Source organism: Saccostrea cucullata, unplaced genomic scaffold, assembly GCF_032062105.1.
Source record: "Saccostrea cucullata isolate Sc308-1 unplaced genomic scaffold, CSIRO_AGI_Scuc_v1 ctg619, whole genome shotgun sequence".
In the NCBI taxonomy this organism is placed as follows: Eukaryota; Metazoa; Mollusca; class Bivalvia; order Ostreida; family Ostreidae; genus Saccostrea; species Saccostrea cuccullata.
Window position 1 is genome coordinate 206,524 of NW_026926657.1, and position 26,221 is coordinate 232,744.

Below are 26,221 nucleotides of genomic sequence, written 5' to 3' on the forward strand. Positions count from 1 at the left end.
TCTAATAAACATGAACCCATTTTTCTCTACAACTGTGAAATATACACCAACTACGAAACAGAAAATCACTTTCCGCTTGAACGCACACAATACGTGTACACAGGTAATCAACAGAGAGATCGGGGTAGTCCTGCATTCAGTGAAGTCACAAGGTCATATACATGAACAGTACAATATAGTCAGGTACTAACAACAGAAAACTGCATAGTTATGATACGGTGCTGCTCATTAATATTCTTTTGCTGATAAATTAATTTTTTTTTTTTTAAATACAAAATAAGGTTGGCTTAGTAAACCCCACTATTTTGACAGATTCTTCAGTTTATATAATTTTTTCTTCAGTTTGAAATATTATTAATTGTACATGTGTGTAAATATTCTAAATCATATTGACAGTATACTCAAGTAAATTGAAAAGCACTATTTAGGGATTCTAAAAAGAATTTGATTTAGATTTTTTTCAATTATAATTATTCCTAAAATCGTCAGATTTTGGATTTTTCTTAAAAGCAAAGTCTATAAAGTCTTGTTTAAAGTTAAATTAAATTGAAACACTATTTTTCCAAATTCTTAAAAATTTGTGACGATCGGTCTTTAAAAAAGCTACAAAAAGTACCAAAAAAGGAAATGGAAAAATAAACGAAGAGAAATACCCATGTAATATAAAAACTTTCGTTTCCTCTTCACTCATCCCCCCTCCCCTTCTCCTTTTCAAATTTCTAGATTCGTGACTGGTTTTTGAAATAGGCTGATTCACATCAAGATATGGGATGTTAATGTGGTTTGGGGCAAAAAATTAAATTGGTAAAAAAAAAACCTCTTTACTTGTGTCTTCAAATGCGGTAGGGAATTTTGCAAGTTTTTCAGATAAAACATGATATTTGCTTGCACAGGGGATTGCTCCAAGCATGTAATAATTATTTTTTTAAATGATATACGAGATGATTTAATACGTTAGTATTTCGTTTATCACTTTTTAAATTTAAATAATTATTACAAGTCGAGAGGAAGGGATTCTTGAAAGAGGAATCCCCTCTGATCCGCGGACGAATATAGATCGGGATCGGGGTTTATACCGGCTTCCATGAACCGGAAAAGGGAATGCACGTAGTGGCGCTGAATTCAATGAAAGGTAAATACTGTACCGGTTTTAGATGTTTTAATCAAGAAATACATGTTATGTTATTCTTTGATCAGAGTAACCTTCAATCAGCGTTTCAAAGGAGTTCGCACAAATGATAAACATCAAAGTATTGTTTGTGATGATATATTTATGAAAACGATCTTCTCTCTTAGTCTTTCTCTGTCTCTCACTTGTTCATCCCTCCTACATGTAGATGTATACTAAATAAGGCAGAACAGTCTTTAGGCTAGTCTATTCATAATTGATATAAAGAAACACAGTGAAAATAGGAAAACGAAAAAAACAAATCCGTCTTAATTCCTTTAAATTTATTTTTGATCTTGATCAGGTTGTGTAAGCTGTGTGTGTTTTTGTTTGTTTGTTTGTTTTTTTTTATATAGATTTTTCATAATTTTGTTGATTTTTTATAATAATAATGAAAGAAGGCAATAATTTGACTGAATGACAAAGCTTATATTGCCATTAAAAACTTCACAGCATTTTCAGATTTATTTTAGTAATATATAGGCTTATGAGGTTCAACATTGTCAAATGTACAAATATAAAAATGGTTATTTTTGAGAGGCACATAGATATATGTGTTCTGCAAGGTCATGCTTGGAATGATTTACAGCACGTAGGCTATTAGTTTTCATTGGTATTGTATGGACTAAGCCAAAAATGAAAGTGTTAATTTTTATGTACAGTATATACCGTCAAACCAACTTAGTTCACATGAAGATATTAAAATCATTCAGATAATTTTGTTGCAGTGCTGGAGCCTGTTAGATGCATGAGACAGTCAGAGTAAAAATTATAAAGAAAATATATACGAGTTGTTGTAAATTTCATTTTTTTTTTTTGACAAATAAGCATTATGACACATTAATTAGCATTTTCCACTTCCTTTTAAAATGTATAATACAAATGTCTTTTAGCATTTTTTGTCACCAATGAGTAAAAACACAAGATAGGTCTGAGGGTGAATGACTTTAATTACAATTATCTACGAGGGGTAGAGATAGTGTTGTATCGACCAATAACAGCAGTCCTTAGCCCGACCCAGAGGTGCCTGTCGGAATCACTGACCCCTGTTTGTCATTGTAGGATTTCCTCTGTCAGTGTCACATTTCAATGGCTTTATTCAATTAAATTTGTATCTGGGTCAGATTAATTAACATTGGAATTTGTTCACTATAAAACAGATTTGCCCTGTGCGTAATTCATTCAATGCTGTCAACGTCGTCTAACGTCTTTTAACGAGTATTTCATACAGGTAAATTGCTTTCTTAATTATTCCTCCAGTTTTTAGTAATCTACATCTTGTCCTTGGTGTGTTTTGTTGTTTTCTGTCTAATTACATTGGATTAGGTCCAATAAACTCTCTAATTAGTGGGAATATAAAGAGTTTTAAGATTGTTTAAGATTATTAAAACAGATGTTTAGTGGATTTTATGATTTATGAATTCTCATTTAAGCTTCATTAAGTGTATACAGTTGTATATTCATGGATTGGACTCTTTGGAGTTCAGTGCTATTTAGAAATAATATTATAAACATATTAGAGTATTTAGGCTAAGTATGTGTTTGAAATTTTATTAATGCACACTATGAGTTTATTAATCACATTTATTTGTAAACATGCCAAACAGTTGCTTAATTCTTTATAATTAAATACCAATCACTGTTGCATTATAATGCAATGATGTAAAGTATCTGTATAAACAGTTGTGTATATTGCCTCAGCTCATAATTAAAGTATATTTGATTATTGTTTGCAAGTGAAATCTTTCTTTAAATTTATAATTTTTTTTTAATTGATTTAAATGTTTTTGAGTACCATAAATCATGGTAAATGAAAATCCTTTTGCTGTGGCAGTGAATGCAAGTTAATTACCTAAATTGTCATATTCTTTTATAAATAATGAGTAAAAAAATGTTCATTGGCATTTTATTTCCTATACAGTTATGAGATTTACAGGTGATTGTTTGGCCCTAAAAGAAGAGCCATTCTAATAAATCAACACAGTTCTTTATGACCTGCTATGCCATGAAGTATGGAAATGTTAAGAAGAATGACCTTTAACCTTTTTCTAATGAAGACAAATTAGCTCTTGATAAATTTATCTCTTATGAAACAGCAGTAGTTATGCCCACATAATCAAAGATTAAAGGGGTCATTTGAATTTTCCATCTTGGTAAACACATTAATTTGGACATTTTTTTCAGGCAGTATTCCTTGTACGAAATATTTTTGTCAAATCCTGACATTTGAAATCTGAGAATTTTTAACACACCCAAATGTTTTGGCTATCGAGGACACATCCACTCATGAGTTCGCGGTCACATCAGTTTTAAGAACCCTGCTTCACAACTAATTTTTTGTGTCCTATATGCCGATTTTTACGTTTATGAGAATCCTGCTTTACATGTTTAATTAGCTTGTCTAGACTTAACTTAAACTGTACAGTACTTAGTCTCGTGTTCTTACTAAACCTGCTTAACTTGTACTGACCCTATGATTTTGGTTTTGTCAGATCCAGTGGTGCTGTTATCAGATTGGATAAATGGTGGAGAAGACCAGTAAAATGGTTTGTGTTGGGAACCAGTAAATAAAGGCCATGGCATCTGTGTCAGAGGAAGTCTCTCCCTATAACAGGTAAAGGTTAAACTGTGTCAGAAGTTACTCCCTATAACAGGTAAAGGTAAACTGTGTCAGAAGTCACTCCCTTTAACAGGTAAGGGGGTAAACTGTAAAATCTTTGCCTTGAATCCTTCTTTTAACAAAAAATGTCATAATCATTGGTAAAGCCTTTTCACTATTTCAATAAGTAATTTAAATGGGGGAGCAATTATTGTGTCAGGAAAATTCAACAGATCAGACTAATTTGTTTTTATGATTTATGCAAGCTTACATTTCAAATTTAAAGCACATTGATACAGTGAATCATAATTTGATTTCAATCAGACCAAGAAAAAAAACCTTGAGATATCCAAGAATTGAAATATCCAGGGTAAAAAGTAAGGCGATTGGAACTTCCAAATCACTCCAAAATATCCATATGATTCATTATAACTGAATTTTAAATGATTAAGAAATCGAAAATATCTTTTATCATATTCACGTTGTCATGAAATGGCTGTCAGAGTGTCTTTTTTTGAGCTAAATTTTATTTTTGTAGGACGGGAGTTGTGTATGATGAATTGATGTCCAGTCATTACCACATGTGGAATGAAGCCTTCACAGAGAAACCAGAGAGGTACACTGGTATTATAGAGAGGTGTAAACACTATGGACTGCTGGACAGGTGTACTAGAGTACAGGTAAATCACACAGGTGTAAACACTATGGACTGCTGGACAGGTGTACTAGAGTACAGGTAAATCACACAGGTGTAAACACTATGGACTGCTGGACAGGTGTACTAGAGTACAGGTAAATCACACAGGTGTAAACACTATGGACTGCTGGACAGGTGTACTAGAGTACAGGTAAATCACACAGGTGTAAACACTATGGACTGCTGGACAGGTGTACTAGAGTACAGGTAAATCACACAGGTGTAAACTTTTTATTTTGCTGGACAGGTGTACTAGAGTACAGGTAAATCACATTTTTGTAAACTCTATGGACTGCTGGACAGGTGTACTAGAGTACAGGTAAATCACACAGGTGTAAACACTATGGACTGCTGGACAGGTGTACTAGAGTACAGGTAAATCACAGGAGTAAACAATCCAACATTTTTTGGAATATCACCCATCGGCAATGTTGCTTCACTGAAAGGCGTGGTTTCATGAATCAGTGGGTAATAGTGTTTTTTAACAAATGTTTCTATATATACTGTAAATTCCTTATTTTTCGCGAGTACTTTTTATCGCGAACTGGGTCTTTCAGGTCAAATCGCAAGAATAATAATTCATGAATGGACGGTTGATCAAGAGAATTTACATAGATTTCAGCACCATAAAAATAAAGGCAAGTAATTTTATTTCACGTGTGTTGCTTCTCGCGAAATTACGCGATGATTAATTCCACGCGTATATTTAGGAATCTACAGTATATATGAAAGTATATCATATTTTTCCATTATTTTGTGTGACATGACTGTTCCGAAAATCAAATTTTCATCAAAATAATTTATATTTCCTGTATGAAAAATTCTAAAACCTGAACTCCTTTTTAAAGACCAGAAAAGCAAACGATGAAGAAATTTTGACTTTACATCATCCAGATCATCTGGAGATCCTGAAGAAATCAGAATCCATGACCAAAGAAGAAATGGAGACCTTATCTCAGAAATATGACTACCTGTACTTCCACAAGGTATTGTTAAAGTATGCTGCAGAAACTGTAGCACTCTCCTTGTATTCAGACACATAAACTAGAGATGTACAGATCCAAGCGTTGTAAACTAAAAAAAGAGCTGTCACTTATTTTGTTACTCCCTATGGGTATTATTTCTAGCATAATATGATTCTACTTTCCAAAAACAGTGTATCCATTAATTAACCATATATTCTAATGCAATTTGTTTTGTAAAACACATTTTGATTGGCTAATGCACTGATGTTTGAAGCAGTAAAACAACCATTTACGAGAGTGACAGCTTTTCTTTGTGATGTCATAATAGAGTGACGCAAAAACACAATGCTCCGTGACATATTTCATATAACAAAATTCACAAAATAAGACGTAAAGATCAAACAAAATGCATAGATTGCATTAGAATGGAAATAACTATCTTCTAGTTTAGTACTTGCAACCTTTAAATCAGCACTAACGATCACAAATACCAAATTAGAAGATAGCTATTCCCTAATTTTACTCACACTGAAGTAGGATTAAAGGCCATGTAACATTATTTGTTTGATTTCATCAATTCTCTCTGTAACTCTTAACAGGACATTTTAAGAAATTCTCGTCTTGCTCTGGGCTCCACACTCAACATTGTAGATGAAGTTCTAAATGGAAAGGTACGACTTTTGTCTTATTAAATACTTAATACAGTAAAACTCGGTTATAACAAAGTCACTTGGACCTATGAACATACTTGCCAACCTCCAGCATGTAAAAATCTGGTCATGACCAGATTTGGAAAGTAAAAAATCTGGTCATAACGCGTAACGACATTCACGACATATTTACCATGATTAAATTTTATACATATACTGACACGCAAAAGAAACGCAACACCCTACTTTAGAAAGAAATAATAATGTAAAGTAAAGAATTTTGTATCTTAAAATCATGAATATCTTCAATTAGGTAAACATTGGTAATTTAACGGTTGAATGATTTCCATACCATAACCGGAAGTCAAGTTTGTGTCTGCTTAACAGAAATCAAAAATTGCATGTTTAACAAAACATTTGGCAATATTATGGAGTTTTTAGGGTTTTTTACTGTTCATCATAAGTCATACATGTTAACCTATTGTGATGAAAAATAGGGAGATTCAGACCTCAAAAGCGGTAGCATTGCGCGCGTGTTGTTTAACGCTTGGATTATCGATATCTTTTATGTAATATACATGTATATTATAAGCCTTAAATGAAATAAGGTACCTACACTAATTAATCTTAAATATCAACAGCAAAGAAGAAGACAGAAACACATTAAGTTTGACATAAATTGTACAAATTCAAATATTTTTCATGCTCATCATTTTGCTTGGATTGGCTGCTTTACTTAGCCTTTTGAAGAGTGATCTTTGCTGATATAGCCTAGAAGCAATAATTCTGAATGTTCATTCAGTTTTTAAACAAAACAAATGATGACATGGTTTAATCTAGATCTAAAACAAGTTCCTATCTTTCGTTATATAAATCAGATTTCCCGCGATGATCGAAAACGAAAGTAGAGATGTGCCACATGGCTTGGTCAATCGAGTGATTTCTATTGACTTTAATGATAAAGTTGTGAGCTTCTGTGCTTTTAAAGACGATGTCAAATGTTTTCATCTAATTCTTAAAAGCTGTATCTCCTTTTTCATGGCAGGATGTTGATTAATTTTATCGTAACCAATGTAATCATTGGTAGTCTTGTGTTGTTGTCGTTGTCAAATCCTTGCTTGAAATCTATGTACAAAAAAAGCGTTTGTATGATTCCGAGTCAAATCACGCGATATATAGCGAGATTTTATGAGAGTGGCTTCAAAAATGGATACCCAAGCGAACCAAAAATACTTTAGACGCAGCTTTTGAAGAAAAGCGGTAGATTTCTGAATTAAATCGGTAGGCGGGAGATGGAGTGAAAAAGCGGTAGACTCCCGCCTAAATCGGGAGAGTTAACATGTATGCATAAGTAATGCAGCAATATTTCAAAAAAATAAACTCTCCTTTCGTTTCCCGTAACGTTGCTAAGGCTGCTTGAAAATGGCTTATTTACGCATTTCCATTGCTCTAGCTGGAAAATTTCAATGTAAAGGTGATGGAGAGTTGCTGATGCAAAATTTCACTACATTAAGTCTCAACAGGGTCTTACGTATTATATGCATTAAGGACAGTCCTTGTACCGGAAGTCCAAGAGTGGCTACACTGCTCTAAGTTAGAGAAAATTCGACCTAATCATCTGAAAAACGAGCATTTAAAAATGCCAAAGAATAATTCCTTCGCTCAGATCTCGATTTTAATAAACCTATTGTATCGTAGAAATTAAACTGCAATTGTTGTTTAGGACAGTCTTGCACGTTTTACTTGAGTGGCTTGGAGGGGGGTGTTTTAACAGTCATATTTTACTTATTAAAGTAAACAGATAAACATTTAACATTTTTATCAAATCTCTGATGATCTGAAAAGTGAGTTTAGCTTTACTTTATTCGCTTTTAAAAAATCATAAGATAAAAAAATCAAACATTTGTAGATTACTGCTTGTTGCGTTTCTTTTGCATGTCAGTATATATACAAAGTATTTGTGTATTGAGAATTCTTTTATTGAAAAGGGATTTAATTTACTATGACAAAAAAATTATACATAATTAATTAATTTGCTTTAATTTACATGTTAAAAATGAAAATTGAAGGTTTCATATTTCAGGATTGACCTGAAGTAAATGTGCCTTTTTTTTCTAAATAAGCCTTTTAAGTTTCTGCTAAATTTGAAAGCATACCAATTTCAGTTTTGAAGTTATTTTTCCTTTCTCTTAATTAATTAACTACTGCAACATGTTTTAAATTTGAAGTTAGGCCTACACTGTCTTTGATCACTTTATTTTATCTAGAATGAAAGTTTTTTATCCCAAGATTCCTTGATTATGTACATAAATAATGTTTCTCTTTTTCTTGGTTCAATCAGAGACATATGTTTGGTTCAATTTGTTCCTGTTGGCCCTGATAACGATCTAGTTCTATCGGAAGCCATTTTAATTGACTTCAAACATTGATTTGTCAAAACAACACCCAGTTAATTGTTTACACCTGCACAGATAATTAATCCATCGGCATTGTTTACGTAGATCTAAGCTTGGGTTGTAACTGGAAGTTAAAAGTGCAACCTAATTTACGAACCAAATCCGGAAATCGGGAGATTTTCGGGTTGTTCGGCAAAAATCGGGTGATAAGCATGACCCGCCGGGTCATAAAAAATAATCGGGTTACAGGTTGAAAAATCGGGTGTGACCCGACGAAATCGGGTGAGTTGGCAACTATGTATGAAATTACTTCACTATATCCATAATTCGTTATATCCATATGAGAAATTTGTTAAATTTATGTAGCTGGGGATCCAAAATAAATTCGCTATATCCATGAATTCACTACATCCGTGTTCGTACTAAACGAGTTTTGCTGTGTTTACATTTGTTGATGTCTTTCCTTATATAACAATGCTAATAAAATTGAAATTCAATTTTCAATGACATGCAGTTGGTCACATGATCAGACATTCTTGCGTATGGAAAGCAAACTGCACGAGCAATTTGGATAGTTCCAACTATGACGTCACATGACGTAGATACTTTATATTGCATTCCAAAATCAAAGTCTAAATAATGCCTAAATTGCTTCGTAACATAAATAAAAAATGTAAAATATAAATATAAGAGATAAAATATCATTTTATTATAGTTTCAGTGGGATATGACATGAAGTCGGTACATGATCAAATCTACTATAACACCCTTTCGGGCGTTATAGAATCTGATCATGTGACCGACTTTATGTCATACTCCAATGAAACTCTAAAAATGATATCTTATTTCTAAAATGGCTTAATAGCTTTTATTTTCCAACCCCCTCTGTTACTAAAGTCAAACTGGAGAAATTGATGTCAGATCTTTTTAAATACATTGGAAAAGTTTTTATAAAAATAAAAAAGTTAAATAAGAATTGAAAAATCTTTTTATTTCCAGGTACGGAATGGCTTTGCCATAGTAAGGTAAGCATGATTATTTCAAAATCTTTTTTGTTGAAAAAAATTAAGTATTTACATCTCCTCGAACATTTATTTTATAAACATATTTATTTACTGACTCTTCTGTAAATAAGGGTTACCCACGAAATTATGCACCCACAAACCAACAAATTTTTGCTTACCCAAGAACATTGACCCCCATGAATTGAAATGATTCCACAGTAATCACTATAATGATAGTCATGATCTACTGTTTTTCTGTGAAATTGACCCCTTGATGAATAAGATTATCAGATCACACCATAAAGTACAGTGTATTTGTTGCAAGGTACAAATTCAAACCATTTAGGGTATTCAGCATGTTGAAATTTAGTTTCAATTTAAAAAAAAATGCTTATAGAAATGACGCTTTGACCATCTGTCTGATATAATTTGTTTATGTTATTATTGTAGACCTCCAGGCCACCATGCGATGTACAATGAGTTTAATGGTTACTGCTTGTTAAACAACGTCGCTATAGCTGCCAAAAGAGCCCTGGATGTCCATGGACTGGAAAGGTTATTATATTCTGGAAAAAAACACACATATTTTGTGGCTTTTTATTTTTACAGTTGGAGTTACAAGGTCGAAAATTTCCTCTTGTCTACAAATCCAAGACTAGTAATAAACATGTTGACCTTATAAAGTTTATATAGCTTTAGTTTGTATAGTTAATACTGTATACATGTAAATTTTATAGTGAAAATCAGATCATAAAAAACTTGAATTTGTTGTGTTTGTTCTTGCTATTTTCTTAATACTTAAGCATAATTCTTATTGTAAATGTTGTTGCTTTCAGGGTTCTGATTCTGGACTGGGATGTCCACCACGGTCAAGGAATACAGTACTTCTTCTACAATGACCCCAGGTAGGACACCAGGAAATCTTAATTGTAAACAGAATCTTTATTAGAGTAAATATTTTTTTGTCAAATGGCCAATTTTAACAATATAAAAAAGGTTTTTTAAATTTAGAATGACTTTTCTGATGAGAAGGGATAAGTCCATATTTTATGTTTGTTATTTTAATGGTTCGCTATATTTTAGAAATCTTTGAATGAATATATTAGTCATTTTGTTGGATGAAACATGCATTTTATTTCTATATGTACATGTAATTTTACATGTATAAAAAATTCTTAAGTGTAATTTTATTAAGCTTGACTTTCTGTTTCAGGGTATTATACTTTTCAATACACAAATACTTAGACGGGGAGGAATGGCCCTATCTTAGAGAATCAGACTACGACCATATTGGTGAAGGACCGGGCACTGGATTTAATATCAATGTTCCCCTCAATGTGGTATGTAGATCAACCATACTGAATATTGTAATATGAGGGGATTCTTCTCTTTGTTATTTTGGTACAAGGTCATAAGAAGACAGCTGATGTGATAAATTTTGACATTTTCAGATTGGTTGTGACAATAGTGTTTATCTAGCAATCTTCTTCAACATTCTTCTGCCCATTGCCTATGAGGTTTGTGTGGACTTTTTATTCTATCTATAAATTTTAGATTGTTATACATGTAAACTTAAGGAATTTTTTTTCTCAAAAGCATTCTTAACAGTTTGTAATGAATGTCTATTTTTCACAGATATAAAGAACACATTCACAAAAAAGTGTTGCGACATTTTGATTTTGCCAAAATACAAAAATGTAACAAATAACATGTTGTTTATATTGATTCAGTATCTCATGATAAAATTGATCTTTCACCTACTGTAAAAGTGGTTATTTACGCTGGTTGTAAAGTACGCGTTTGTGACTGTCAAACATTACGCGTGGGTATAATATACGCGGTCACACGAGTTACCGAGAAAAATTTACGCGGCCATCGATATCGTCACTAACATCGGGTTGTTACCCTTTAAAAATGATAAGAAAAAAATAATTACAAACAAACAAAAAAAATCAATAAGAATTTATGCGGTTTATACTGTTGGATTGGTAAATATAACATCGATGTGTACAGTCAAATGCGGTGAAGTGTGAACAACTGGTGTACGCTTTATTGTCATTAAATAACCATGATAACACAAGCTCAAACTTCAAAGTGAAATCTACTTACCTGTATCTGCGTGTCGAGTTATTACAATTAATTTAATGGGACTGGTATGATTGTAGTGACTGTGAGTTTATTTAACATTTTGGACTAATCATTCAGAAAGCTATAAACGAATACACAAAGGAAATGAAAATGAGTATCGATGTTATGAAGCCTTAATTGAGTGACGCTGCTTTAAAATATTTAATATTAAGATGTGTCGCACAAGTAACATAATAAACAGTTACGTTTTCATCACAGTTTATGATATATTTACCTATTCACGTGCGTTCAATACCACGATAAATATACGACTGGTTCAACACGTCTAACAGATAAGTAATAATCTAGAACTATTCCAAATGTTGTGACCTTACGCGCGGGGGTATTTTACGCGGTTTTAAGCTTAACGCGTAAGTAGTGTAAATTTCCCCCACGCGTAAATAACCACTTTTACAGTATTTGACTAATCAGAGTAGAATCCTTTGCTTTATTTTAGTTCAACCCTCAGCTGGTGCTAGTGTCGGCTGGTTATGATGCAGCTCTGGGTTGTCCTGAGGTAAGATTTCATAATACATAAAAAGATGTAAGCTGGGTTGTTAGATGTGAAACTGCAAACAAAAGTGTCTTGATAATCTGTATGAAAGTCTGTGGCAGTACTTAAAATTAGAAATATTTATGCCCCCTTCAAAGAAGGGAGGGCATATTGCTTTGCTGCTGTCTGTCGGTTCGTCGGTCTGTCGGTCGGTCTGTCAGTCCACTCAGTTTCCGTTCATTTTCTTCACAACTGTTGCACATACTGAAATCAAATTTGGTATACAGATATATCGCATGAATATCCAGGCCACGTTCTGTTTTGGGTACAATCGCACCATCTTTGACAGAGTTATGCCCCTTGGACTTAGACAAATTTCGATTATTTCCAGTTTCCGTTCATTTTCTTTGCAACCGTTGCACATACTGAAATGAAGTTTGGTATACAAATATATCACATGTATATCTAGGCCAAGTTCTGTTTTGGGTACAATCGCCACAATTTTTGACAGAGTTAAGCCCCTTGGATGTAGAAAAATTTCAATTATTTGCAGTTTCCGTTCATTTTCTACGCAACCGTTGCACTGAAATGAAATTTGGTATACAGATATATGACATGAATATCTAGGCTAAGCTCTGTTTTGGGTACAATCGCGCCATTTTTCTCAAAGTTATGTTCCTTAGACTTAGAAAAATTCCAATTATTTGCAGTTTCCGTCATTTTCTTTGCAACCGTTGCATATACTGAAATGGAATTTGGTATACCGATATATTACATGAAAATATAGGTCAACTTCTGTTATTGGTACAATCGCGCCATTTTTCTCAGAGTTATGTTCCTTAGACTTAGAAAAATTCCAATTATTTGCAGTTTCCGTTCATTTTCTTCGCAACCGTTGCACATACTGAAATGAAATCTAGCGTACAGATTTATCAGAGGTATATGTAGGTCAAGTTCTGTTCTGGGTACAATCTCGCCATTTTTCTCAGAGTTATGTCCCTTAGACTTAGAAAAATTCCAATTATTTGCAGTTTCCGTTCATTTTCTTCGCATAGGTTGCACGTACTGAGATGAAATTTGGTATACAGATTTATCAGATAAATATCTTGGTCAAATTTTATTTTGGGTACAATCGCACCATTTTTGACACAGTTATGCCCTTTTGGACTTAGAAAAATTCCAATTTGGGGGAGGGGGGCATAAGTGTTTTACAAACATCTCTTGTTGTTTTAGATAGTTTTCATGCAACAAGTATATTTTATATATCCATCGTGTTATCTGGCAAAATTGAAAATGGAGTATGTTCATACAGATAGAGGAATGCTCACAAAGTCAAAAAAAACTTATTTATATGAATGACATTGATGCTTTATACTTTATCTTCATGTATTACCCTAGAGATGTTTTATCTTGTACAGGGGGAGATGGAGGTGACCCCCAGCTGCTTCGCTCAGTACGTCAGTCTGCTGTCCCCTCTGGCCGATGGAAAACTCTGTCTGGTTCTGGAGGTAAACACGTTGTTGATTAAGAAATCAGTTTTGTTGTTGACATCGTTATAATGAATTCCAGGTTTCTTTCAGTGAGTTTTAAAAGTCAATGAATGATGTAAATAAGGAATAAAAATCTCTGATTCTTGCATGCTTTCAATTTGTTGTAAGCATGTTTTACTGTACATAAGTATAGACTCTTAAATGTGCTACTTACCCCCCCCCCCCTCCCCCAAAAAAGTGACTTTTGCGTGTATTTGTGTATTTTATTGTATTCACATGTATATTTAAATATATCATGCAAATTTTAAGTTTACATGAATACAGTAAAACTCGGTTATAGCGAAGTCCTGGGGACCTGTGAATTTAATTCGCTATATCCAGAATTCGCTATAACCGTATAACGAATTCGTAAAATCATATAAAGTGAATTCGCAATATGCATTTTTTCCTTCAACAGGGTTTTAAACTAACTTGTAATCTTTGATCGCCATGTGGGCTACTAAACCTTGCAATTCTGGGGCCCACATCAAAATTTATTCGCCCACAAATTATCACACCTTCTGATGAATAAATATACAACAACCCCATTTTTCGTTATTTCTTTTTTTATCATATGACTCGTGTTTCTTTTCTATCCGTAGAAACATTGTGCATGACTTATCTTAATTTCAAATTGTCCTCTTTTGTTTAAAAAGATTGAAATGGTTATTAAACATCATATATTCAAGCACATGGCAGATTTCTTCACAGACACAACCAAGATACTTTTTGATTTGTTGGGCTCATTGACGCGTCAATGTCACATTCGTCGTCACAATCACTCAGACGCTTTATGTTTAAGTACTTCTCACTGGTAAATATAAAGCACTTTACTGATTACGAAAATTTCAAGAGAAAAAAAAGGAACATTCGGACAAAATTAAAAAACAAATATTTATCAACGTAAATTTTCTAATCGCCATGTGGGCTACTTGAACATAATTTTAAGTCGCCCACAAGGAATATTGGTCGCAAATGGCGAGTGGGCGACTGTTAATTTCAAACCCTGTTCAAGTATTACTATCAAAAATGTTAGGGAAGCAAATATTACTAAACATACCTTCGGTAACTAAGGTTTTATTGTGAATTGAATTTTATATACAATTGCATGAACAAAAATAAGTCATTTCAATTTATAAAATTTTGAGATCTTTGAAAGTTCGTTATAAAAGATGTAAATTTCATTATATTTCACTTCAACGGGACCCAAAATCAGTTTGCTATATCAGTAAATTCGTTATATCAGAGTTCGTTATAACCGTAAAATTTTACAAGGATTTGTTAAGAATTTTGACGGGGACCCAGAAAAACTTCGCTGTATCTGTGAATTCACTATATCCGTGTTCGTACTAAATGAGTTTTACTGTACCTGTTATGCAGGCTTCTCTATCAAGAATTTAATCTCAATTTTTTTTCTGTATTTGATTCTTTTCTGTGTGAAGTATGGTATGATTGCTGTTATTAGTTGTGATTAACGTTACGTAAATTATTAACTAAATGACCTATTGTAGGGAGGGTACTGCATTAAGACCTTGGCTGAGGGAGTGGCCTTGTCCCTGAAGGTCTTGTTAGGTGACCCGTGTCCTAGAGTCGATCCCATTACAAGGCCCAATAACAGGTAAGGAAGGCTTCTTATCTCAGATGTCACGTAAATATCAGAGATTAAAACATTTTCATGTAGATGTATTAATTTGTGTCTTATATAATTTTGTAAGGGTGTTATTGATTTATCAAATTGCAGCTTTACAAACATTTTCCTAGACTACAATAAAACAACACCAATATCTCAGATACATATACTGTGTATGCAGAATTTTTAGCGAGGATTAAATTTTTGCATTATTAGCGATAGTGTTGAGATCTCTAAAAAATAACTATGTTTTATTTGTTTTAGCATCTTAAGTGAGCATTTTAAAATTGCTAAAAGTACATCTTGCTAAAAATAAAATATCATTTTTTAAGGACATCCGACAAATTGTTAAAGACATATTGCTAAATTTGTGTCTTGCTAAAATTTCCTTTTATACAGTATATAGCATATGTTGAAGTGATTTGACTGTTATCTCAAATCCTCAGATGTTGAAACATAATATGTCTTGTCAAGTTTGAGATTACAATATTTGACTGTACACGCTTATAGCTATAGTTGGAAACCTTCATTTCTACATGTTCCTTTTTATGTAGCCTCTCTATAAAAGAATATTGAATGTATGTATATTTGTGGGTGATATACATTTACTTGGTCTAACCTTATTTTTTCAGTGCAGTATCTTCCATTCTAAATGTAATCAAGGTGCTACGACCATATTGGAAATGTTTACAGTTACAAGGGGATTTATCATCTATTTCACATAACTCAAATACAGGGGTGCTGGACTGGCCCCCAAAGTAAGTGGTCACTATTTGGGGAAAAAAGTTGACCCTGTGTTTAAATCGAAATTAAAGTACAAAAACAAGTTTGTTTCAATTTTGTATTATTTAACATAGGGATGGAGTAAACTTCTATACACACAACATGCCTGAGTCATTTTCACTTCACCAGGAATGCTGGAATCCAGGGGTTATGGAAAGTGCCCACATCATAGATGCCCAGGTGGATGAACTTTTGGCTCGCACTGTACACAGGACGACTAGACACAAGTAAAGTAGGAATTTGTGCTGTGGTAGACTGGTGTTGACTTTAGTGTACAACTGTAGTTATATAATTAGAAATATTTAGAACCAATTTTGTACACCCCCTTATTGGAAGAGTCGGGGGCTTTCTCTGTCTGCAGAGAAAAGAAACTTGCCAATCATTTTTAGCTCACCTGAGCCAAAGGCTCAAGTGAGCTTTTCTGATCAAAATTTGTCCGTGTCTGTCGTTGTCGTAGTCGTCGTCATCATTGTTGTCGTCGTCGTCGTTGTTGTAAACTTTTCACATTTTCTTCTTCTTCTCAAGAACCACTGGGCCAATTTCAACGAAACTTGCTACAAAGTATCCTTGGGTAAAGGGGATTCAAGTTTGTTCAAATGAAGGGCCACGCCCTTTTCCAAGGGGAGATAATTATGAATTAGAGAAAAATTAATGGCATTTTTTAAAAAATTTCTTCTCAAGAACCACTGGGCTAGAAAAGATGAAACTCATGTGGAATCAACCTCAGGTAGTGAAGATTCAAGTTTGTTCAAGTCATGACCCCCAGGGGTAGGGTGGGGCCAAAATGGCCGATCAAAGTTTTACATAGTACAGTGGCTGGAACGTTATTGTTGACAAACCAATCGTGTAGAATCGTTCGTGTATCGTGAGTGATCGTTCGTGTAACGTGCAAGATCGTTCGTGTATCAGACTCAATCGTGTGCGTTTTTAATCGTGCGCGATCGTGCGTTTAGAATCGTGTAAATTTCGTTTTGTAAGTTTTTATCGGAATGTTATTTGTAAAATAAGCATTTCCCTTGTTTGTTTTTCTTAATTTATTTATCAAAATCCAAATAAAATGAAAAAGCACAATTTACATAATAGAATGCTGAACGAACTAATTATCGCCCGTAAACAAGCAATATAGTAAGTCGTACAATATTAAGTTCTTGTCAAATAGCGCGATCAATATTGTGATAAACCGTACTTAGATCTTTAACGCCTTTTTGAAAAATCTGATTTTAATTATTATTTACTTCTTATTGTGGTCAAGATAATCTTGAAATCAATTCATTGAAAATAATATATATATTTTTTTTTACAAAGAAATAAACATTTCTCAATGCTTAAAAAACTAGTTAGTCGACAAATATACACGGACACGGCATGATTTTCGGGAGTTTTGATTATCTGTGTTTATCTCTTGAGCCTATTTGTAATTAATTAATTTTAAATTTCTGCAAATAAAAAAGTTGAATAATTGGCAAGTTTATCAGACATTGAATCATTGGAAACATAAGGATAAAATTTGTAATTATAATTTAAGTCATTCCATGCTGCCATTTTTGTTCAATCGTATCCCCCTTTCTGCATATCATGATATCCAGTTCAATCAAATTATACGACCCACATACATGTACATCGCCTAATAGAACGAACAAAATCCGTTTTTTTTTTTTTTGATCGGAGAATTACCTTAGAAATAATTATTTTTAATCTAAAATATTAAGTCTTGCATATATTTAGTTACAGAAATATCATTTTCCGTTTTTTTCTTCAAAGTCTATGAAATCATATTGATAATTCTTTGAAATCTTAAATAAGTATTAAGCTGTATTTCGTTTTGAAAATATTGATTCCTATTTTGAACTATTTTGAGTGAAGAATCCTGCGTTTGCGTTAACAATCGTGTAAGATCGTGTAACGTGTAGAATCGTGAACGTGAAAGATCGTTCGAGTAACAGGTTTAATCGTGCGGAATCGTTCGTGTAACGTGATCGTTCATGTAAGTTGTCAACAATAACCTTCCAGCCACTGTAATATATAGGAAAAATCTTTAAAAATCTTCTTCTCAAGAACCACTGGGCCAGGATTGATGAAACTCATGTGGAATCATCCTCAGGTAGTGTAGATTCAAGTTTGTTCAAATCATGACCCCCGGGGGTAGGGTGGGGCCAAAATGGCCTATCAAAGTTTTACATAGGAATATATAGGAAAAATCTTTAAAAATCTTCTTCTCAAGAACCACTGGGCCAGGAAAGATGAAACTCATGTGGAATCATCTTTAGGTAGTGTAGATTCAAGTTTGTTCAAAGCATTGCCACTGGGGGTAGGGTGGGGCCAAAATGGCCGATCAAAGTTTTACATAGGAATATATAGGAAAAATCTTTAAAAATCTTCTTCTCAAGAACCACTGGGCCAGGAAAGATGAAACTCATGTGGAATCATCTTTAGGTAGTGTAGATTCAAGTTTGTTCAAAGCATGACCACTGGGGATAGGGTGGGGCCAAAATGGCCGATCAAAGTTTTACATAGGAATATGTAGGAAAAATCTTTAAAAATCTTCTTCTAAAGAACCACTGGGCCAGGAGAGATGAAACTCATGTGGAATCATCCTCTGGTAGTGAAGATTCAAGTTTGTTCAAATCATGACCCCCGGGGGTAGAGTGGGGCAAATGGCCAATAAAAGTTTTACATAGGAATGTATAGGGAAAGCTTTTAAAATCTTCTTTTCAAGTACTTCAAAGCCATGCTTAGTGATATTTTTAGGAAATCATCCTTAAGTAGTGTAGATTCAAGTTTGTTCATATCATGACCCCCTGGGGGTTAATATTCAAGCCCCCTCCCCCACCCCTCCTCAGTAAACTTTCAGTTTTTATCTGATATGTGCTTTTTCCTAGCCAATTGCTCAGGTGAGCGATGTGGCCCTTGGGCCTCTTGTTGATCGTTGGTGCTAGGGTTTTGCATTGCAAAAGTTATAATATGACAAGGTGTTTGATTTCCAACATTTTTTACAACTTGACATTGTTTTTGGAATTTACTGTACTTTTGAAGAACTTTTTAACTTCTATGCCTCTAAATAGTTGCTTCTAGGACTTTTATATTTCATCGATATATTCCTTGGACATGAGCTTTCTTAGTGTATAAATATTTTTGACCTCTTGACCTTGACAACTGAAACAGGCCTACTTTAGAATTAAAAACTTTGCCATAACTTCAAATTTTTTTGGGTCTAGGGCTTTTATCTGTATAACTTGACACATGCCCTTTCTTTGATTATAAACATCTCTGACTTCACAACCTTAAAATATGACTAACTTTTGGAAGTCTTTTGATTTGGCCATAACTTAGACAGTGGACAATAAATGCTAGGGCAACATTTGAAAGAATTCAACCTTGGTCATAAGCTGCCAGACCGGACAGCAGCTGTGTTTCACATATCACCTTGGATTTAGCCCTCCCTTGTCTGAACTTAATTAAAAGCATTGTGTATCTTTATATCAGCAACTACTGGGTCCTGTAAAGTAAATGACTGCAGCTGTTTTCATTATGACATATAGTTTTTGGATTGAATACTGTAAAATCACATATTTTTGTGGGGGCAAATTTCTGAGGTTTGGGAATAAAATTATTGATATTTGGGGATTTGACTTCATGATTGGAGAAGTGTTGAGTAATTATGCATATTAAATTTTATATTTTATAGTAGTAATGAATATGTTGGTCTCTCAATTCTCCATACCTGGAAAATATTAATGAAAATTAAACTCCCACCAAAATTAGTGATTTCACAGTAGCATTGGTCACAGTGATATTTTGATCGCTCTAATTTTGTAGACATAATGTTTGCCTTCAGAGATGTGTTTTGTTCAGACTAGCTCTATACCTTTCTCTATTTCTATACTGTATAATATATTTGAAATTGAGGAATGAATTTTATTGCAGAGTCGGCATTGTATATGACGAGGCAATGTTAAATCACAGAGATCTGGGCTATGGGTAAGGGCAGTAACTCGTAGAGTACTTCATTTTTCTATTTTCAACAAAGGTTTATGAATTTTAAGAAAATAAAGAAAAATGATCTATAAAAACAAGTAAATTGGTTGCATTTTATATATAGATGTATTAATAATTCTAAGAAATGAAAGTAAAAATTTGATGGACATGTATTAGTTGCTATATAGTACTATATACATTAAAAAAAAAATATTTGCAAAAATGAAATTCAGTGAATACTCAGGAATCAAGGAGACCAGTAGCTTAAGTATGATAAAAACTGTACTTAAAGTTATTCCTCTTTGAAATTGAAAGGACTAAAAAACCTAGTCAGACATTCAAGTACAGATATAAGAGGGAAAAATCATCACTTTTCTGCAGGGATGACTTAAATCTATACACAGAGATTCTCACTGTAAAATGATTAACTATCAAATTCGTCACTTACGTACATGTTAATAAACAAACCTGTTTCCATTACAGAGGTTTTGAGGAGGGCCCTGAAAGAGTGGAGAGAATTGTTCAGACACTGAAAAAGAATGGGGTCTGGGACAGGTGCTACCACATACAGGTAGGGACAGGTGCTACCACATACAGGTAGGGACAGGTGTTACCACATACAGGTAGGGACAGGTGTTACCACATACAGGTAGGGACAGGTGCTACCACATACAGGTAGGGACAGGTGTTACCACATACAGGTAGGGACAGGTGCTACCACATACAGGTAGGGACAGGTGTTACCACATACAGGAAGGGACAGGTGTTACCACATACAGGTAGGGACAGGTGTTACCACATACAGGTAGGGACAGGTGTTACCACATACAGGTAGGGACAGGTGTTACCACATACAGGTAGGGACAGGTGCTACCACATACAGGTAGGGACAGGTGTTACCACATACAGGAAGGGACAGGTGTTACCACATACAGGAAGGGACAGGTGTTACCACATACAGGTAGGGACAGGTGTTACCACATACAGGTAGGGACAGGTGTTACCACATACAGGTAGGGACAGGTGCTACCACATACAGGTAGGGACAGGTGCTACCACATACAGGTAGGGACAGGTGCTACCACATACAGGAAGGGACAGGTGTTACCACATACAGGAAGGGACAGGTGTTACCACATACAGGAAGGGACAGGTGTTACCACATACAGGTAGGGACAGGTGTTACCACATACAGGTAGGGACAGGTGTTACCACATACAGGTAGGGACAGGTGTTACCACATACAGGTAGGGACAGGTGTTACCACATACAGGTAGGGACAGGTGCTACCACATACAGGTAGGGACAGGTGCTACCACATACAGGTAGGGACAGGTGTTACCACATACAGGAAGGGACAGGTGTTACCACATACAGGAAGGGACAGGTGTTACCACATACAGGTAGGGACAGGTGTTACCACATACAGGTAGGGACAGGTGTTACCACATACAGGTAGGGACAGGTGTTACCACATACAGGTAGGGACAGGTGTTACCACATACAGGTAGGGACAAGTGTTACCACATACAGGTAGGGACAGGTGTTACCACATACAGGTAGGGACAGGTGTTACCACATACAGGTAGGGACAGGTGTTACCACATACAGGTAGGGACAGGTGTTACCACATACAGGTAGGGACAGGTGTTACCACATACAGGTAGGGACAGGTGTTACCACATACAGGTAGGGACAGGTGTTACCACATACAGGTAGGGACAGGTGTTACCACATACAGGTAGGGACAGGTGTTACCACATACAGGTAGGGACAGGTGTTACCACATACAGGTAGGGACAGGTGTTACCACATACAGGTAGGGACAGGTGTTACCACATACAGGTAGGGACAGGTGCTACCACATACAGGTAGGGACAGGTGTTACCACATACAGGTAGGGACAGGTGTTACCACATACAGGTAGGGACAGGTGTTACCACATACAGGTAGGGACAGGTGCTACCACATACAGGTAGGGACAGGTGTTACCACATACAGGTAGGGACAGGTGTTACCACATACAGGTAGGGACAGGTGCTACCACATACAGGTAGGGACAGGTGCTACCACATACAGGTAGGGACAGGTGCTACCACATACAGGTAGGGACAGGTGTTACCTTAATAGGTAGGGACAGGTGTTACCACATACAGGTAGGGACAGGTGTTACCACATACAGGTAGGGACAGGCGCTACCACATACAGGTAGGGACAGGTGTTACCACATACAGGTAGGGACAGGTGTTACCACATACAGGTAGGGACAGGTGTTACCACATACAGGTAGGGACAGGTGTTACCACATACAGGTAGGGACAGGTGCTACCACATACAGGTAGGGACAGGTGCTACCACATACAGGTAGGGACAGGTGTTACCACATACAGGTAGGGACAGGTGTTACCACATACAGGTAGGGACAGGCGCTACCACATACAGGTAGGGACAGGTGCTACCACATACAGGTAGGGACAGGTGCTACCACATACAGGTAGGGACAGGTGTTACCACATACAGGTAGGGACAGGTGCTACCACATACAGGTAGGGACAGGTGTTACCACATACAGGTAGGGACAGGTGCTACCACATACAGGTAGGGACAGGTGCTACCACATACAGGTAGGGACAGGCGCTACCACATACAGGTAGGGACAGGTGTTACCACATAAGGTAGGGACAGGTGTTACCACATACAGGTAGGGACAGGTGTTACCACATAAGGTAGGAACAGGTATTACCACATAAGGTACGGAGAAGGTAGGAAGAGGTGCTACCACATACAGGTAGGGAATGTTGATCTTCAGACTGAACATTACAATGTCAGTAATAACAATCATATAAAATTCATGAATTAGGCCACGTTTTGTGGTTATTTTCATGATACCACTGATAATTCTTGCAAAGCATGGAGGTTAGTCTGAAAGATGCAAAGGAAGTGAACCACTTTGTTGTTAAAAAATTTGTATACATTTTACTGTAATAATATTTGAGAAAGTACTTTTTCTATTACAATAAAAATTCCAAAACAGGTTATGGGGTTAACTTTGTTCTTCATTCCAGGGTCGAAAAGCTTCAGATGAAGAAATTTGTCTTGGTCATGGGTATGTATGTCACAATAATAAAGCTTAAAACTTGTATATTGATGTTAAAACAGTGTACAGATTTATATGATTGTGAAGAAGACATTAAGACTTTGACTGATGTCAGTTAGACATGTCAGTGAGAAGCAAATTTAGAAAAATTGCAGAATATATCCATCTATAATCAGTATATTTTACATTGTGATGTGTATATTTTGTAGGGAGGATCATATCCGTCGATTCAAGAAAACCATGACAATGGGAGAAGAGGCATTAAAGGTCTACCAGGAAACCTTCAAGTCCATCTTCCTATGTCAGGTGAGAGTTTTATCCAAATCTTTACCATACACATGTACATGCAATATTGTTTACTCAACCTTGTTTACAGGGATCGACACTAACTTTGTTGTCATACCATAACATTTAAACCATAGTTTTAGCTAGCCATTTCTAATTTCTACTAGCCCTGTTCATGTATTGGTTGTCCAGCAGCTGAAGGCCGAGTAGCGACGAGGGGGGTAGGTGCGGGAGGGGGTTTCCCCCTCCTGCTGGTGGGGGTACAGGGGGCCTCCCCCGGAAAATTTTGAAAATAGAGATGCCAAATCCTGCAATCTGGTTGTATTTTGAGTGAAAATTACCGGTATATGTCACATTGATAATTATTTTTGTTGCTCTGAGTGAGTATTTGGTAAATTTTTTAGTAGCCCTGCAGGGCAAGTTTAAAGGCATGTTGAGTAGCCCGACCTCAATATTCAGTTGTCCCGGGCCAGCGGGCTACCGTTAGTGTCGAACCCTGGTTTACAGTTAAACAATCTGTCTTTGTTTTCAGGAAAGTTTTACCTCAGCAGCCTGGGCAGTGGGCTGTTCTTTATCTGTGATAGACTCCATATTGTCCAATCAGGTAAGACCTTACTAGATACTACTTTATCTCTGATAGACTCCATATTATCCAATCAGATTGGTTCTTAGATACTTTCTTATCTTTGATCGACTTATTATTATCCAATCAGCTAAGACCTTAGATACATTGTATTCCTTATTTGTAACACACTCCATATTGTTCAATTAGGTAACGTCTAAGATGCATATCTTAGGTGTCGTTCCAATGGACTTCATATTTGAACAACTTTGACGAAATATTTCACTAACACAGAAAGCCTTTCTTTCATGCTTATAGAATTTGAATTGTTAATTTATTGCCCATTGCCCATTAAAGCTGAGTAACCAAAGTAACCAATATTTTTGGATTCAACTGACTCTTCTGATCATACCTGTATGTGTCTGTAATACACATATCAACAATTTAACAAAGTTTTAAAATTGTACCTTCATGTTTACAATGTATTTATTATTTCTTAACATGTATTTTATGTATTTACAGTGTCAGAGTGGTGTTGCTATAGTAAGGTGAGACACAGCAATAATATTATTGTTTTAAAACAAAGAAACAAACAATAAAGCTGCACATAGTTCTCATTATTAGTATGATTTTTTTAAATGAAGATGTCACTATGGCATAATTTTAATTAATTTCTGAAAAAAAACATGCATGTCAGAGTATATATAAAAAGTTTTGATAGAATATGCTAAAATTAAACTGGGATGTAAACTTTCATATGAAAGGTTCTATAGTCTCTTTGTTACTTGTATGTATTTCTTTACTTCCCCTAGGCCTCCTGGTCACCATGCTGAGAGAAACACAATGATGGGCTTCTGTCTGTTCAACAATGTAGGAATAGCTGCTAAATATGCCCAACAAAATTACAATGTACAAAGGTAAAAATACAGGGATAGCTGCTAAATATTCCCAACAAAAATACAACATACAAATGTAAAAACAACGAAACAATGTAGGATCAGCTGCTAAATATGCCCAACAAAAGTACAACATACAAAATTAAAAACAACAATATAGGGATAGCTGCAAAATATGTCCCCCCCCCCCCAAAAAAAAATACAACATACAAAGGTAAAAACAGCAAAACAAGGGATAGCTGCTAAATATGCCCGACACAAATACAACGTAGAAAAGTAAATCTTAAAAAAGTCTTTTCTGTATGGTTTGTTTTGTGTTATATTTGACTTGACAATATATCTGCATTTCAGGATCCTGATTGTAGACTGGGATATCCATCATGGAAACGCAATTCAGAGCCTCTTTGAAAATGATCCAAGGTCAGTCAGTCTTAAATTTATGGAACAAAATTCTGTTGTTTAGAAACAAATTGCTACATAAGTAATTACTGCTTTTCTAAGGTCAGGCATTTTATAGCTCATAATATTAAAATATTTAGTAATGCTTGTAATGTTTTATTGCAGTGTACTATTTATTTCACTACATCGTTTTGACAATGGATCATATTACCCTTACGGAGGGAAGGGTTACCACAAACAGACGGGGGGTCCACAGGCCCAGGGACACACAGTCAACATTGCCTGGAATGATGTAAGTGTCCAACTTCTATACTGACCACATATAATGAATGATGCTTGTTGTAACACTCTGAATTCAAGTTCAGAAAGAAAATCATTCATTTTAAAATACATGTTTATTATTATGCAGTTGGTCAACAAAAAATAATTTTCATTAGGAGTTAAGTAGAGGATATGTCAATAAGTTTATGTAGATGTACCTGATGTTTTTTGATGAGTACTTACTCTTTGTCAGGGATCAAAAGGAGATGCAGATTACATCGCAGCCTTCCACCATCTGGTGCTGCCCCTAGCTTATGAGGTTAGTCATCCCCTGGTTTAATGTCACTTTTATGGTTACACACATTTTCCCATGATTACTGGGCAGATAGGGCATTTAGAGTAGCTCTGAAAGAGAATTAATCCTTAGGATGATCAGTGTGTGTCCTTCTGAATCTGAGCAGTGTGTCCTTTTCTTGTTTCAGTTTGCCCCAGACTTGGTGTTGGTGGCAGCAGGTTTTGATGCTGAGAAGTCAGATCCTCTGGTAAGTGACAAATGGAGGCTGAATTTGTTCCAAAGACAATCAGAAGTAGAATACTTAGAATGTTTATTGATTCCTATGCATTTTTAAGGTGTAAAACAAAATACACTGTATATAAAACTTATGCTCTGATGCAACGTTTAAAAATATCAATCTACGTTGTACG

At 35.1% G+C, this 26,221-nt stretch overlaps 1 protein-coding gene across 5 annotated transcripts in view; it reads left to right on the forward strand.

Annotated features, from left to right (window-relative positions):
- The first annotated feature begins 1,076 nt into the window (after positions 1–1,076).
- LOC134272355 (histone deacetylase 6-like) overlaps positions 1,077–26,221 on the forward strand; it is a 30,345-nt gene continuing 5,200 nt past the window's right edge. The window contains exons 1-26 of one of the 5 annotated variants that reach the window (XM_062754602.1): positions 1,077–1,132; positions 3,661–3,782; positions 4,306–4,447; positions 5,313–5,450; positions 6,029–6,100; positions 9,475–9,500; positions 9,930–10,034; positions 10,316–10,384; positions 10,693–10,819; positions 10,931–10,996; positions 12,064–12,123; positions 13,518–13,607; positions 15,140–15,246; positions 15,891–16,016; positions 16,116–16,268; positions 19,966–20,019; positions 20,500–20,587; positions 23,082–23,122; positions 23,323–23,419; positions 23,931–24,002; positions 24,483–24,508; positions 24,773–24,877; positions 25,208–25,276; positions 25,421–25,547; positions 25,770–25,835; positions 25,999–26,058. In XM_062754602.1, coding sequence (XP_062610586.1) covers positions 3,745–3,782; positions 4,306–4,447; positions 5,313–5,450; positions 6,029–6,100; positions 9,475–9,500; positions 9,930–10,034; positions 10,316–10,384; positions 10,693–10,819; positions 10,931–10,996; positions 12,064–12,123; positions 13,518–13,607; positions 15,140–15,246; positions 15,891–16,016; positions 16,116–16,268; positions 19,966–20,019; positions 20,500–20,587; positions 23,082–23,122; positions 23,323–23,419; positions 23,931–24,002; positions 24,483–24,508; positions 24,773–24,877; positions 25,208–25,276; positions 25,421–25,547; positions 25,770–25,835; positions 25,999–26,058 — 2,124 coding nt within the window. In that variant the 5' untranslated portion in view covers positions 1,077–1,132; positions 3,661–3,744. The other 4 variants (XM_062754603.1, XM_062754605.1, XM_062754604.1 and 1 more) reach the window with 4 other exon arrangements.